The sequence below is a fragment of the Hemiscyllium ocellatum genome, chromosome 24 (assembly GCF_020745735.1).
Source record: "Hemiscyllium ocellatum isolate sHemOce1 chromosome 24, sHemOce1.pat.X.cur, whole genome shotgun sequence".
Lineage (NCBI taxonomy): Eukaryota > Metazoa > Chordata > Chondrichthyes > Orectolobiformes > Hemiscylliidae > Hemiscyllium > Hemiscyllium ocellatum.
This window is the reverse complement of record NC_083424.1, coordinates 16378128-16391690: the sequence shown is the minus strand read 5'-3', so window position 1 is coordinate 16391690 and position 13563 is coordinate 16378128. Positions and strand designations below refer to the sequence as shown.

General features: G+C 40.1%; 1 protein-coding gene across 1 annotated transcript in view; it reads right to left on the bottom strand.

Moving 5' to 3' along the window:
* Nucleotides 1-10442: 10442 nt before the first annotated feature.
* LOC132827449 (rabphilin-3A-like) overlaps nucleotides 10443-13563 on the bottom strand; it is a 120720-nt gene continuing 117599 nt past the window's right edge. Inside the window, exon 19 of the mRNA XM_060844135.1 lies at nucleotides 10443-10573. Within this exon, the coding sequence (XP_060700118.1) occupies nucleotides 10443-10573 (131 nt within the window). The remainder of the gene's footprint in view (nucleotides 10574-13563) is intronic.

Sequence of the window (13563 nt, the reverse complement as noted above, 5' to 3'; positions counted from 1 at the left end):
ATACGCTGGTTTGTAATTCTCCCTTGTCCTTTCTTTCTACTGTGACGTCCAGAAATACGAGTTTGTTGTCGGTTTCTTCCTCCTTGGTGAACTTTATGCCTGTGAGGGTGTTGTTGATGATGTTAAATGTCTCTTCTATCTTGGTTCGTTTTGTGATGACAAAGGTGTCACCTATGTGGCGAACCAGATTTTTGGTTTGATGGTTGGTAGGGCTGTTTGTTCTAGCCTTTGCATGACTGCTTCTGCTATGAATCCTGATAGCGGAGATCCCATGGGTGTGCAGTTGGTTTGTTTGTAGATTATGTTGTTGAAAGTGAAGTGGGTGGTGAGGCACAGGTCCACTAGCTTCATGATGTTTTCGTAGGTAATGTGATTGATGGTGGTTGGTGTGTGTATGATGGTCTCTTCTAAAAGTGTGGTGAGTGTTTCCTTTGCCAGGTCGATGCTGATGGAGGTGAACGGTGCTGTTACGTCGAATGAGATCATTGCTTCGTCTTCCTCTATTTTGGTGTTTTTGATGATTTTTAGGAATTCCTGGGTGGAGTGGATGGAGTGCTGTGACTCTTCTACTAGGTATTTCAGTCTTGCGTGTAGTTCTTTCGCCAGTCTGTAAGTTGGTGTTCTGGGTAGTGAGACTATAGGTCTGAGGGGGGCTCCTGGTTTATGGATTTTTGGTAGTCCGTAGAATCATGGGGTGTTGGTCCCGTCGGGTTTCATTTTCTGGAATTCCGTCTTGTTTAATTGTCCGGAATTGTGTAATTTTGTTTCCTAATTGTGGGGTCGGGTCTAGCGCCACCTTTTGGTAGGTGTTGGTGTCTGCGAGTAGTGCATTGGCTTTCTCTATGTAATCCCTTCTGTTCAGGATGACTGTGAGCCAATCTTTGTCTGCAGGTATTATAACGATGTTTTTGTCTTTTTTGAGGTTTTCTAGGGCTTTCTTTTCTTGTGTGTTCAGTTTGTTTCCTTCAATTTTTCAGCTCAGAGTAGGTGCAACTGTCTGTCTGATAGTTTGTTGTGTTTCTTCCGTGAGATTGTTGTTCTTCAATGTGGTTTCTAATACCGCTCGGAAATCCTTCTTGTCAGCGTCTCGGTAATCGAAATTTAATCCTTTTACTAGTACCGCTTTTTCTGTGTCTGATAGGGTCCGGTCTGATAAGTTTCTTTATCCATGTCCCTGTGTTATCGGTTTTATCTTTTTTTGGGAGTTTGTCAAGTTTTTTCTTCAGGTCCCGATTTTTCTTTATCTGTGTTTGTCGTCGTTTGGTGTTTATGGCTCGTTCTACCACGTCTGTCCATTCTTGATTTGTTGCTTGTTTGAATAACGGTTTTTGGCGCGCAATTTCCTGGTTGTATTTTCGGAGTCTGTATTGGGCGTCATTTATTAGTTCTCGGAGCATTCTGCGGCCCTTTTGTTCTGTTAAATTTCTGGCTTGAGGTGTTTTTATCGGTTTGTATTGGAGACATTTTGGCAATACCTGTTTTCTCAAACACTCATGCAGGAAGTACAGTTGTTCGCGGGTGGAATTCTCTTGGATGGCATTCCTTTCCCATCTTCAGGCCAGTTGTAGCGTGTTGAGCCCGTAGGTTTTTGCAAGGTTTGTGATGGTTTGTAGCTCAGATTGAGGTTTAGGGTGTAGGTTTGCTCGCTGAGCTGTAGGTTTGATATCCAGACGTTTCATTACCTGGCTAGGTAACATCATCAGTGGCGACCTCCAAGTGAAGCGAAGCAGTTATCTCCTGCTTTCTATTTATATCTTTCTCCTGGATGGGGTTCCTACACACAGATGAAAAAAAAACCCACCATTTCAACTGGGACAACACATCTATCCTGGGGCAGGCTAAGCAAAGACATGCCAGAGAATTCCTAGAGGCCGGGCACTCCAAACACAACGCCATAAACAAACACATAGATCTAGATGCCATTTATCAACCCCTCAGAAAATGAACAGGAAATGACATCACCACATAACCCAGGAACCCCATCCAGGAGAAAGATATAAATAGAAAGCAGGAGACAACAGCTTCGCTTCACTTGGAGGTCGCCACTGATGATGTTACCTAGCCAGGAAATGAAACGTCTGGATGTCAAACCTACAGCTCAGTGAGCAAACCTACACCCTAAGCCAAGCCACTGCCACGACCATTCCCCAAATATTAAACAGAACATATTGTGTATGCGGCCTGAAGGCCTATCCATTTATTTCCGGGGAAAAATACATTCGCATGACCGAATGTATAGGAATGCATGCATGTTATGATATTGATCAAACAATGCCTCAAAGCCAGAAAGGCTGGAGTGGCTGCTGCTACCTCACCTTTTAATTCCCCTCGAGGCTGATAAAGAGAGCCCCAAAAATACCTCGGAATAAACAGGGAGGAAAGTGACTAACCCGGAAATTAACCGAAGGAGATTGCTTCCTCTGGACTTTGATACCTATGTATGGGACCGCTCGAGCAGGAGTAGAAATACAAAGGTTAGCAGCTTCCCTGGAAGAGTTGGCCAACAATACTGCTGATGCGTTGGTCGAAACACAGCTATAACGACCAAAATGATTGCCACTAGGCTAACGACCCTTCAGAACAGGATGGCTCTGGACTATATTCTAGAAGAGAAGGGTGGTACCTGTGCAGTAATTGGAGAGGAATGTTGTACGTACATACCTGAGGTCTCCTCTAACATTACTGATATCTCCAAACATGTGCGAGACAAAATCGCCAAGATAAGGGAGGCCGGTAATCGGTACTGGAACGAAAAAGGATGGGAATGGGGGAATTGGGGATTGACTGGTTGGGGAAGATGGTTAGTCAATCTAGCTATCTATGGATTATTGATATTAGTGGGTCTGGTGGTAGGGTTCAATGTCCTAAAATGGGTAATGAGCCGACTGATGACATCCCTTGGGGAAGGAACCCAAATAAAATCATCAGATGCTTTTACAATCAGCAGGTGATATGCAACAATGGGAAAGTCAAAGAATGCTTCTAGAGTTCGAGGGATGAACAACACAAATGTACAATGTAAGATTGTGAACCTCATTGCCAAAAGGCGTAAGAGGGCAGAACATAAGAAAATGAATTAAAGGAGACTTAATAAGTGCAGAAACAACAGTTAGAGAAAAAGAAAAAGGGGGAATTGTGGGAGATTAGAAATGTTGTTTTTGCAGATGGGTGAGATGGTGTTGTGGGGGGAGGGGAAGGGGGACATTATACAGACGGTCGCGGAATTCATGTAGCATGCAGCATACTTAAGGCTAAGACTTTAATGAATATAGAGGGTCTTTTAAAGAAAATAGTTTTAAGCTAGGAAATAACTTTAAAGTGTTGTAGTTGACCACAAAAAGAAGCAGCAGGGGCATTTCACAATAAAGTTTATAGTATGATAAGAAAAACTGGATAAAAGAACAAGCTGTAACAAACAAGGAACAAAGAATGCAGACAAGGTCAGCAGGATGGCCAGATCAGGAAATAACTATAGAAAAAAAAACATGTCAGGTAATTATGATAGGATGGGAAAAGTGAGGTGTGATTCAGCAACTTGTAAACTGAACAAGAATGCTAACATGCTCTGTTTTCGCGCGCATTTCTGCTTGATTGCAGAAGCGTCCGGTACTTGCAAGGCTGTAATAAATTGTTCTTGTTTCCAAGGCTTTGTCTCAGGCTGATTTATGAGTGAGTTCTGTTTCTCACACTGCTGCTGGAGCTCTCTGGAGGCAGGCTATGCTCGCCTTTTGTTTGAGATTTAATCACCTGCTCGCACAACCCCAGCCTTTAGTCTCTTTTTTAAAGATTAGATTACTTACAGTGTGGGAACAGGCCCTTCGGCCCAACAAGTCCACACCGACCCGACATTTACCCCTTACCTAACACTATGGGCAATTTAGCATGGTCAATTCACCTGACCCGCACATCTTTGGACTGTGGGAGGAAACCGGAGCACCCGGAGGAAACCCACGCAGACACAGGGAGAACGTGCAAATTCCGCATAGTCTGTCGCCTGAGGTGGGAATTGAACCCAGGTCTGTGGCGCTGTGAGGCAGCAGTGCTAACCACTGTGCCACCCACTTTAAAACTCCACCATCGGCTGTGGCAGGATTTGAACCCAGGTCCCCAGAGTATTATCTGGGTTTCTGGATTAATAGTCCAGCAATAATACCATTAGGCCATTGCCTCCCCTCTTCATTAGTATAATTCATGAAAAAAAAGGGGTAAGGTTTCCTTAATCTTCCATGAAATCTTAAAGGCAGAGTTAGTGCCCATGTTCTCCATGAGGGAGTGTGGAGATAAATAAACACAGCATTAAAAACCCACAACAACCAAAGCCATAATACTGTCCATCACTGCACCACCTTTTTTTTATTGTGTTAAGTTAGAGCAAGACAGGATTGTGTATTGTATCGCTTTACAGGCAACATCAGGACAAAGTGGTTCACAGCTTATGTCTGCATGCACTGGAAGACAGCCTAAGTATTGCAGGCACCTCAATACAAAATCAAGTTTTGGTTTCTTATATCTAATTCAATGTATATCCACTGCAAAACATCATGCAGCTTCGTAGGTAACCAGTTTGAACATGCTGATTAAAAAGGTATCTCATGCTATTTATAAACAGAGCTCAGGCTGGACCTACCTTATAACTGATTATCTTCAGTCTTGGCAGATTTTTCTTTTACCCAGAAGCACACAAAAGAGGCATTTTCATTTTTCCTGGATATTAGCATTAAATTAGATCCTATCATTGTTGCTTTTGAATGACTCAACCCCATTAGAGCCCCAAATTTAGGTTGTTTTCAAAACTGACTGCTACGTAGCAACATGCACTGCCTAAACTCATAGCAGCAAGTAGATTACAGATAGATGGACAGAAGCATGAATAGAGATCAGATAATGATATGTGATTATTATAAACGGTTTCATACATAAAGAATAAAGCACTTTGTGTATTAGGACAATGACAAGTAAGATTTAAAACTAATGTCTGATTTCCATTCTGCTGTTAAAGATAACCATTTTCTTACTGACTGCTTCGATGACCGTCTCCACAATCATGTGGAAGATGATTTGCAAAGGTTTGATAATGAAAAGTAGAGTATTCTGACCCATGCACCTGTTCTAAGGGAACTGATTACAATAATATCACATGGTCAAACTTGCATGATGTTACATTCTATCTTAGCTAAATTTTGGGAACTTTTAGAAAGATTCAAGGTTCATCCAAGGAATCTCAGATAATTACCGTGTGGAAGCTCAGCAAGTATCAATGTGACTCTGTGAGATATCAGCAACCAGCACCATATGTATTTATAGTGGTTCAACCAGGTGGTTCACTGATACTTTCTCAAAGACGTTAGGAATGGACAGCTACTGACACCCACATCCCATGATATAATTTAAAAAAGTAAAATCTCAGCAAGGCTCTATCACCTGTGAAGTGTTGATGAGTTTCAATAAGATTTAATGAATCCATGGGCTGCTTTATAATTTCTATATGTAAGTATTTGTTCATGGTGGAATTCAACATCCATTTGACTGAATGCTATTTTAGTTACTATAATGCTCAATGATGTTCTATAATATTCTAATATCCTACTGAGAAGTGGAAATTTGGAATAAGAGCTAAAAAGCCACACTTAAGAATAGAATAAAAGTTAAAATTTGAAATTCAAAGATTGCAAATGTAAAACTCTGGAAATACAGAGTTCAGCTTGTGTTAAGATAATGAAATAAGATTCTAACTTAACTACAAAGTCCTGTAATACTGTTGTTAAATATGCCAAATTTTTCTGACAATAATGTGCAAAGATGTGCTTCTCTAGATTATATCTTACACAAAGGTTATAAAACCAGACAGGTGAAATTACTTCATTTTAGCATATTTGTTAATGCAGTTAAGTGTAAGCCTCAGATGGAAACATAATAGAAAATGAACATCTCTGACGTGGATATTTGGCATTCCAATGAAGCACCACAGAAAGGCATCAAAGCTGCCCAAAATAGATGACCCATTAACACTGTAGAAAGAAACAGTCAGTGACCTACTGATGTTCTATTACTAGATGCCACTATTATGTTTGATTAAATACTGCATCATAACGTATTTACAAAGAGTTCAAGACATCTAGAAGTACAAAATCATTACAACACCATTTGCTTCCTCATGCTGACTCTTCAGATTCTGTACTAAGCTTCAGAGAATAGACAGAGAGTCTGAATGAATGCCTAGCTTCAGAATCATCAGTCTAACATTGGTTGAGATAGAATTCAACAAACGCAAAACTGGAAGACAATTATTATTTGATTGATATGCTCCTGAATGCAACAGCTGCTTATGAGAAGTATTTAGTATCAAGCATTTTCTTTCTTCTAGTCTTCCTTCCTGGCCATTAATTGAAGATTTTGGAATAAGGTGACAGTTAGCATAAATAGGACAAACAGAATGAAAAAATTCAATTCACTAAGTTGATCTGGTGAGATTCATGCATTGACAGATATAGTTTTATTTCTCCTGTTCAAATACTATTGTGATCTCATTGTGCTTGTTAAATAGTTAATACTTGACATATGTGCCATTGTAAGTTGTCTGCAACAAGGCACAGCCAATGACTCTACACCAGCTAAAGTATTGTATTGCCTTGGAAATATTGAAGTTTTCCAAATCAACTCATCCAGGAACAGGAATGTAAATGGGATTGCCATTGGCAGCTATGCCTTCTGTTGCCTGAAATTCCCACCATATATTTCTTTGCCAGTCTCTTTACCACTCAAGTTACTTCTTAAAATCTTTCATTGTCTAAGCTTTTGATTGGTGTCAAATTTTATTTCGTAACATTCCAGTTAAACACCTTGGAATACTTCACTGTATTAATGGTGCAAAATGCATAATATTGCTGTTGTCAATGTTTTGCATTTGCTGGATGGTGGGTGCAGGAGATGAATTTTGTTTCCATTACATGGTGTTTGTAAGAGTTGTGAATTGAAGCTCTTCTTTCACTTTAGCAGTAAGCATTCATATGAAGCCCAAACAAAGATTCAGCACGAGCTAGATTAATACTGCCCCCACTCTACACAAACAGTGTAGTTCTATATCTTCCAGACTCAGAAAAGCTTCGATACATAATTCCATTTTCCACACAAGAATGCAGTTTTTCTCTTGAGCAATACATCTACATAAATTATGAACAAATTTTTGTTTTGCAAACTGATGTAACAGATAGTCATCCCATGACCACACCTAGAACATTTCAGTTAGGCCCTTAATGGCCAGCAGGGAGAAAGATAAAATAGTGATTCCCATGCAATAATCTGGAGTGATTTTATGCCCAGGCTCTAAAGGTGAGAGGAAATGGTAACCGAAGTTCCTTTGTTTGGTCTGTCTTTCTCTACAAGGGTGTGAATTGTTGCACAGGTCACTGGTAGATCCAGAAAGCAAGTCAAGCTGTACTGATGGATTTTAATGTGGGGATGGATGAGGTCATGCTCTTTGGATCTATGAAAGATAAATAGCTAAATGGTGAGATGATAATAGAGACTGATTGGTCAGTGCTCTTTAAAATCATTGAAGATGATGCTGTCATTCAGTGAATATTTGATCCTGCTTTTCTTGTTAATTCCTTTTATTGCTGACCTCTTTAATTGCAAGAAAAAACACAATTATAATGAGAAAGTAATTAACTATTTGGAAATATGTAGCTACATTAAACAGAGGATCTATGGACGAAAATAAAGATTATGTCTATGCTATAATTCTGAAACAGAAATAGCAAATGTTGGAAACATAATAGATCAGGCAGCATTTGTGTAGAAGACAGACAGCTTACCCATCAGGCATTCTCTTGAAGGGTGTACACCTGAAATATTGTCCATTGTCTCAAATGCTGAATGTTTGCTAAATTTTATTTCACAAGTGGTTTGGAAGGTTTTCTTTTCAGCTTCATTCTTCTCCTGTCTCTCTGACAGGAGCTGTACGTAAGCTAAGTGCAAGAAATCCTCCCAGTACCGTAGAAAGATGAATCCATTTCTGTTCTAACCCAAGGTGCATGTTTAGCCAGTTCAAGGCTGAACAGCAATCAGGATTGGATATCTTAAAATTTGCATTAAAATAATATTTAGGATCTCCAATTGACATCCTAAATTCATTGATAATAGTATTAATGAAAATTCTGATCAAAAGTGTGGAAATTGTGGATGAGGCAGCACCTAAAGCATAGTTTAAAATTTGAATTTTCTTATACAACCAAGTTTTGAAAGTATATATACCAGAAAGTCTTCCCTTTTACTTTGGAATACTTCCCTATCACCATTTTAAAAATTAATTCTTTGTAGGAATACATTAACACTACCTGTAAATCATTCATATATGACCTTTACTCTACAGAATTGCCTCAAATTTATAAAAAGTCTTTCATCTCTTGCCTTGTGTATTCTTTGTTCTCATGTTGTGCTTTATTGCAAATGGGTTAGAGTCAGCCTGATAGCAGACATTTAATTTGGAACCTCTTCCCGTTTGTATTGTGACCTTGCATCAGTAGTAGCACGGATAGGAATAGAATGCTGAGGGCAACACTTGGCATGGATGGTGTTAGGTGAGGGGATTGTCTTTATAAAATGGTTACCCTCATTTCCCTCTAAGAAATAAATATTGCAAAGTGACAAAAGAAATGTTCAGAGATTTCCCATTACAACTTTAAGCACTTAAGCATTCCTTTAAATTCTCTCCCCTATGCTGATCTAGGTATGATGCTCTTAAAAAGTCGGGCAAAAATTGAATTCAGAGCTGCAATGGAAATACCCATTTTTATAAGTTAATGATTCTCTGTCGCATAGGTTAGATCAAAACTCTACACAGTTCTAAAGTACCAGATGACTCTATGCTCAAGATATTTTTAATGACCTATTGATCTAGGTAAAAATTTGGGATAGATGTATTTTAGAACCTAAAGTTTACTGTCAGAGAGATTGATTCAGTTGCCTTTTAAGCAATTACTGGACTTACTTCATTTTAGATTAAATTGAATTTCCATTAGAGACAATGGGCAGGAAATTCTGTATCCTTTTCAGTGGCAGAATTATGATGTGGAATTACTTGCGTCTGGTGTTGTGCATATTAGTGATCCTGCCCTATATCTTGGACATGCAAGCCATTTGAAGCAGCCACCTGTACATCTATAAGATATAAGCCATAGGAACAGAAATTAGGCCATTCAGCCCATCAAGTCTGCTCCACCATTCAGTCATAGCTCGTAACCTTTGATTCCTTTGACAATGAAGAACCTACCTATCTCTGTTTTCAATATACTCAATGACCTGGTCCCACAGCCTTCTGTGGCAATGAATTCCACAGATTCAGCAGTGTCTGGCTGAAAAAGTTTCTCCTTATCGATGTTATAAAGGGTCTTCCCTTTACTTGAAGGCTGTGCCCTTGATCTAGCGATGCAACAGAGGTTCATGTTCATTGAGGAGCTGGACATTAGTATGACAGCTTACTGTTTCAAAAAAAAATAGTTGGAGAACTGAAACAGGTTAACATAGAAAGGAAAGTAATGTCGTCAGTCTTCTCAGATCACAATTCTTTTCTAAGCTGTAGGGGCCTGCTGAATTTCCTAAAACACCAACATCTCCAGAAAGCACCAGATAAGAGCTCTAAATATTTCCTACTGTGGTAGAAGTGAGAAGTCCAATTTAAAAGGGTAGGAAACCTATGGATACACAGTCTGTCCCAAGATTCAGATTCTACTGCAGTTGAACTTTTGGATAAGTTTGAGCCTGCTAAGCATAGATGAGTGCAAAGATTGATCATAAAAGATTGTAGGGTCGAAGTTAATGATTGCTGCATGCAGCTTTCAGCTAATTACCTTCCCTGGCACAGCCACCTGTACATTGTGAAATATAGGGATAGGAACAGAAGCCACACGCCCTGGTCATGTTCCTGGTCCCAGCCTAGGGCACAGTGGCCAACTAGAGTCCTGGATCTCTGATGCACCCCACTATCTAGAACCTGGTAACCTGCCAATGCCACAATGTCAATGAAACTTTGCATTCGTCCATCACAATGAATAGTTCAGCCGGGTCTAATTAGATAACATTTGTCAAAGAAAGGCCAACTGCTTCTAGGAAGTAAAGAGAGGCAAACTCATGTCTTAGTTTAATGTGACTAGGTCTTCCCAGAATATTGTTTAGTGACTTTTAAGGAGGTAATACCAGAGTAATCATGCACCATTTTCCTCACAGTGATGTTTTGCATGTATGGTGCAGTGATGTGTTCCAAGGTGATTGTAATATATATTTTGTACTAAGCACAGGACAAATGTTGATTAAACACTTTTCACAGAGATGGTGTCCCCTCATCAAAGTATTTTCAAATGAAAGAAAATAGGATGGACGAAGGAAGAAGGAAGTGGCCAAATTTGATGGCACAAACTCAATGTCGGCTTTGATAAGGATGCAGATCAGTCACTGGGAATGGGATTCGCATTGTACAGAGTATGCCAGCGTTCAATCTTCTTATCCTTGTTCTTCAGGCACTCATACCAGTGCTTTAAGCAGTCACCTTTCGCGTTAATGCCCATTATAATACTGCCTGTTACCGAGAGAAAAAATGATATTACAGGTCGTTCTGTTATAACGCGTGTTTCATCGACATGAATTCGCTGTAATGCAATTGATGAATTGGGGGCACTGTTTCTACAGCACGAACTTTTAAAATGTGTACTGGCTGTAACACGATTACAGCACCAACACTTTAAGCGCTGTTTCTAAAGCACGATTTTTCTATAACACAGGGCGCACAAGATCGTAACCATTGTGTTATAGAAGAACTGACTGTATACACAATAGCATTAAAGTATCAAATAACAAAGATACTGGACAAGGGAGATCAAGCCATTGGTATCCTATCTAAATGTAATGTATTTCCATCCAGTGTGTAAATGTGCCTGTATTCTAAGCTGTGCTCTCTGTGCCACCAATGATTTGAGGAGAGATAAAAACTTTGAAAGTAAGATTTGTACTTACTTAAAAGAAAATAATTTTTGCTCAATTCAGGTTTCCAAATCAAACTTTAAGCTTCCTAATAGTTTTAATATATTAAAGGTGCTGTATAATGTAAGGTGTTTTTATATTGAGTAAATGGATTCTGCTGTGGTTCAGATGCAAATCCAGATTTGATTTTGGCTCCACTCACGATCTGATCTCATCCAGGTTGATTAGGAGAAAGTGAGGACTGCAGATGCTGGAGACCAGAGTTGAAAAATGTGGTGCTAGAAAAGCGCAGCAGGCCAGGCAGCATCCGAGGAGCAGGAGAATCGATGTTTCAGGCTAAGTTCTTCTTCAGGAATAAGGCTGGTGTGCCAAGCGGGCTGAGATAAAAGGTTGCGGGGGGGGGGGGGGGGGGAGATTTGGGGGAGGTTGCTGGGAATATAATAGGTGGAAGGAGGTGAGGGTGAGGGTGATAGGCCGGAGAGGGGTTGGGGGCGGAGAGGTCGGGAAGAAGATTGCAGGTCAAGAGGGCGGTGTGATGAATTTCAATTCCACCTGGGATTGCCCTCTTGACCTGCAATCTTCTTCCCGACCTCTCTACCCCACCCTCTCTCCGGCCTATCACCCTCACCCTCACCCTCACCTCCTTCCACCTATCGTATTCCCAGCTGCCCTCCCCCAAATTCCCCCCACTCTACCTTTTATCTCAGCCCGCTTGGCACACCAGCCTCATTCCTGAAGAAGGGCTTATGCCCGAAATGTCGATTCTCCTGCTCCTCGGATGCTGCCTGGCCTGCTGCGCTTTTCCAGCACCACACTCTTCAACTCATCCAGGTTGATGTTTGGACTATTACATTGGTTTTCTTAAGTTAGGATTTAAAATAATAACAGACAATTAGCTTAATGGGGAATAAAAATAATTAGAAAATACTCAAAATGTGTAGCACATTAATAACCAACTTAGCTCGAGTTCAGTCTCCCGGGACAGCAATATCCTTTGGAAATGCTTCCAAAGAAAGGGGAAATAAACAGGTATTGTCTACGTGTAAATGCTGCCAGCTCCAAAGCTTTCTGCCACTGTACAAAAGCAACATCCCCAGACAGGCTCCAGCTTTGATATGTGATCTACTTGAATCCTCTGAAATTTCCAGCCTGCCAACGTCTTCAATCTAAAGGGGTTAAACAATACAGTTCTCATGCTATTACCAGGTAGTGATCCATAAGGTGCCTGATGGTATCACTCAGTATACCTGATTTTCATGTTTCTCCAGGCAAAAACATGCCAGAGAAACTCTCAGAAAGGGTGCATGAAGCAGAGATTGGTGACCCAGCATCGTGGGGTTCCATTCCCTTTTCATCTGAGTTTCCACACTGGAAATAAGCATTTTTGGAGTACAAATTAAAGAAAAACCATATCACTCAAGCTGTTTTCCTTGTTCAATTAATGAGTATGCATTTGAAGAAGTTATTAGAAGGAATGATAATTCTTTTTAGTGAAGTACTTGATTCTTGTAATTAATACAGACCTTTAGTAGCTATAATAGGATTAACATTATGAAAAACTGAGACTAATCCACTTGATCAGTTTCCACAATTTAAACAACGCTACTTGTTCAATTTAAGGGATTCTGGATTAGAGTGGTGCTGGAAAAGCACAGCAGTTCAGGCAGCACCCAAGGAGCGGGAAAATCGACATTTCGGGCAAAAGCCCTTCATCAGGAATACAGGCAGAGTGCCTGAAGGGTGGAGCGATAAATGAGAGGAGGGTGGTGGGTGGGGAGAAAGTAGCTTAGAGAACAATAGGTGAGTGAGGGAGGGGATGAAGGTGATAGGTCAGAGGGGAGGGTTGGGGAAGGTAGCAAAGAGTACATTGTATTCTATGCTACTTTCTCCCCACCCCCACCCTCCTCTCTTTTATCTCTCCATCCTTCAGGCACTCTGCCTGTATTCCTGATGAAGGGCTTTTGCCCGAAACGTCAATTTTCCTACTCCTTGGATGCTGCCTGAACTGCTGTGCTCTTCCAGCACCACTAATCTAGAATCTGGTTTCCAGCATCTGCAGTCATTGTTTTTACCTTGTTCAATTCAAACTTCACTGCATTAAATAGAAACGGAAATGGATGTACTGTTGAATCTAACATGTCCTGAATTGCTTGTCAGAATTTTAAAGGCTGAATAATAGTGCCTGATAAGATAAATAATTAGCTTGACTTTAACAATCTGAATGAATGACTTTGCTGGAAACATTGGTGTTGATGTCATTTTTTTCATGGGTACAGATTCTGTGAATATAAATTGCTGATCTTCCATCTGTCTCAGTACCAGAGGTAGAAAACTATTACTAAGGGAGATGGGGCCAGGGCGAGTTATTAACTTTTCTCCACACTTTTTGGTGATTTTTCCCAAAATGTAACATTCCTATTTTGTTCACTCCTCATCAATTATGGCAAAATATTAGATATTTATCCTCTTCTTGTCTTTGTCTTTTAAATATTTCCTCTCACATCCTGTTTCATTTGATATAAACTTTTATGTAGTGCATGAACTTTACACTTTATTCCAGAATTTAAAAATCTAATAATTGCTAGGTAT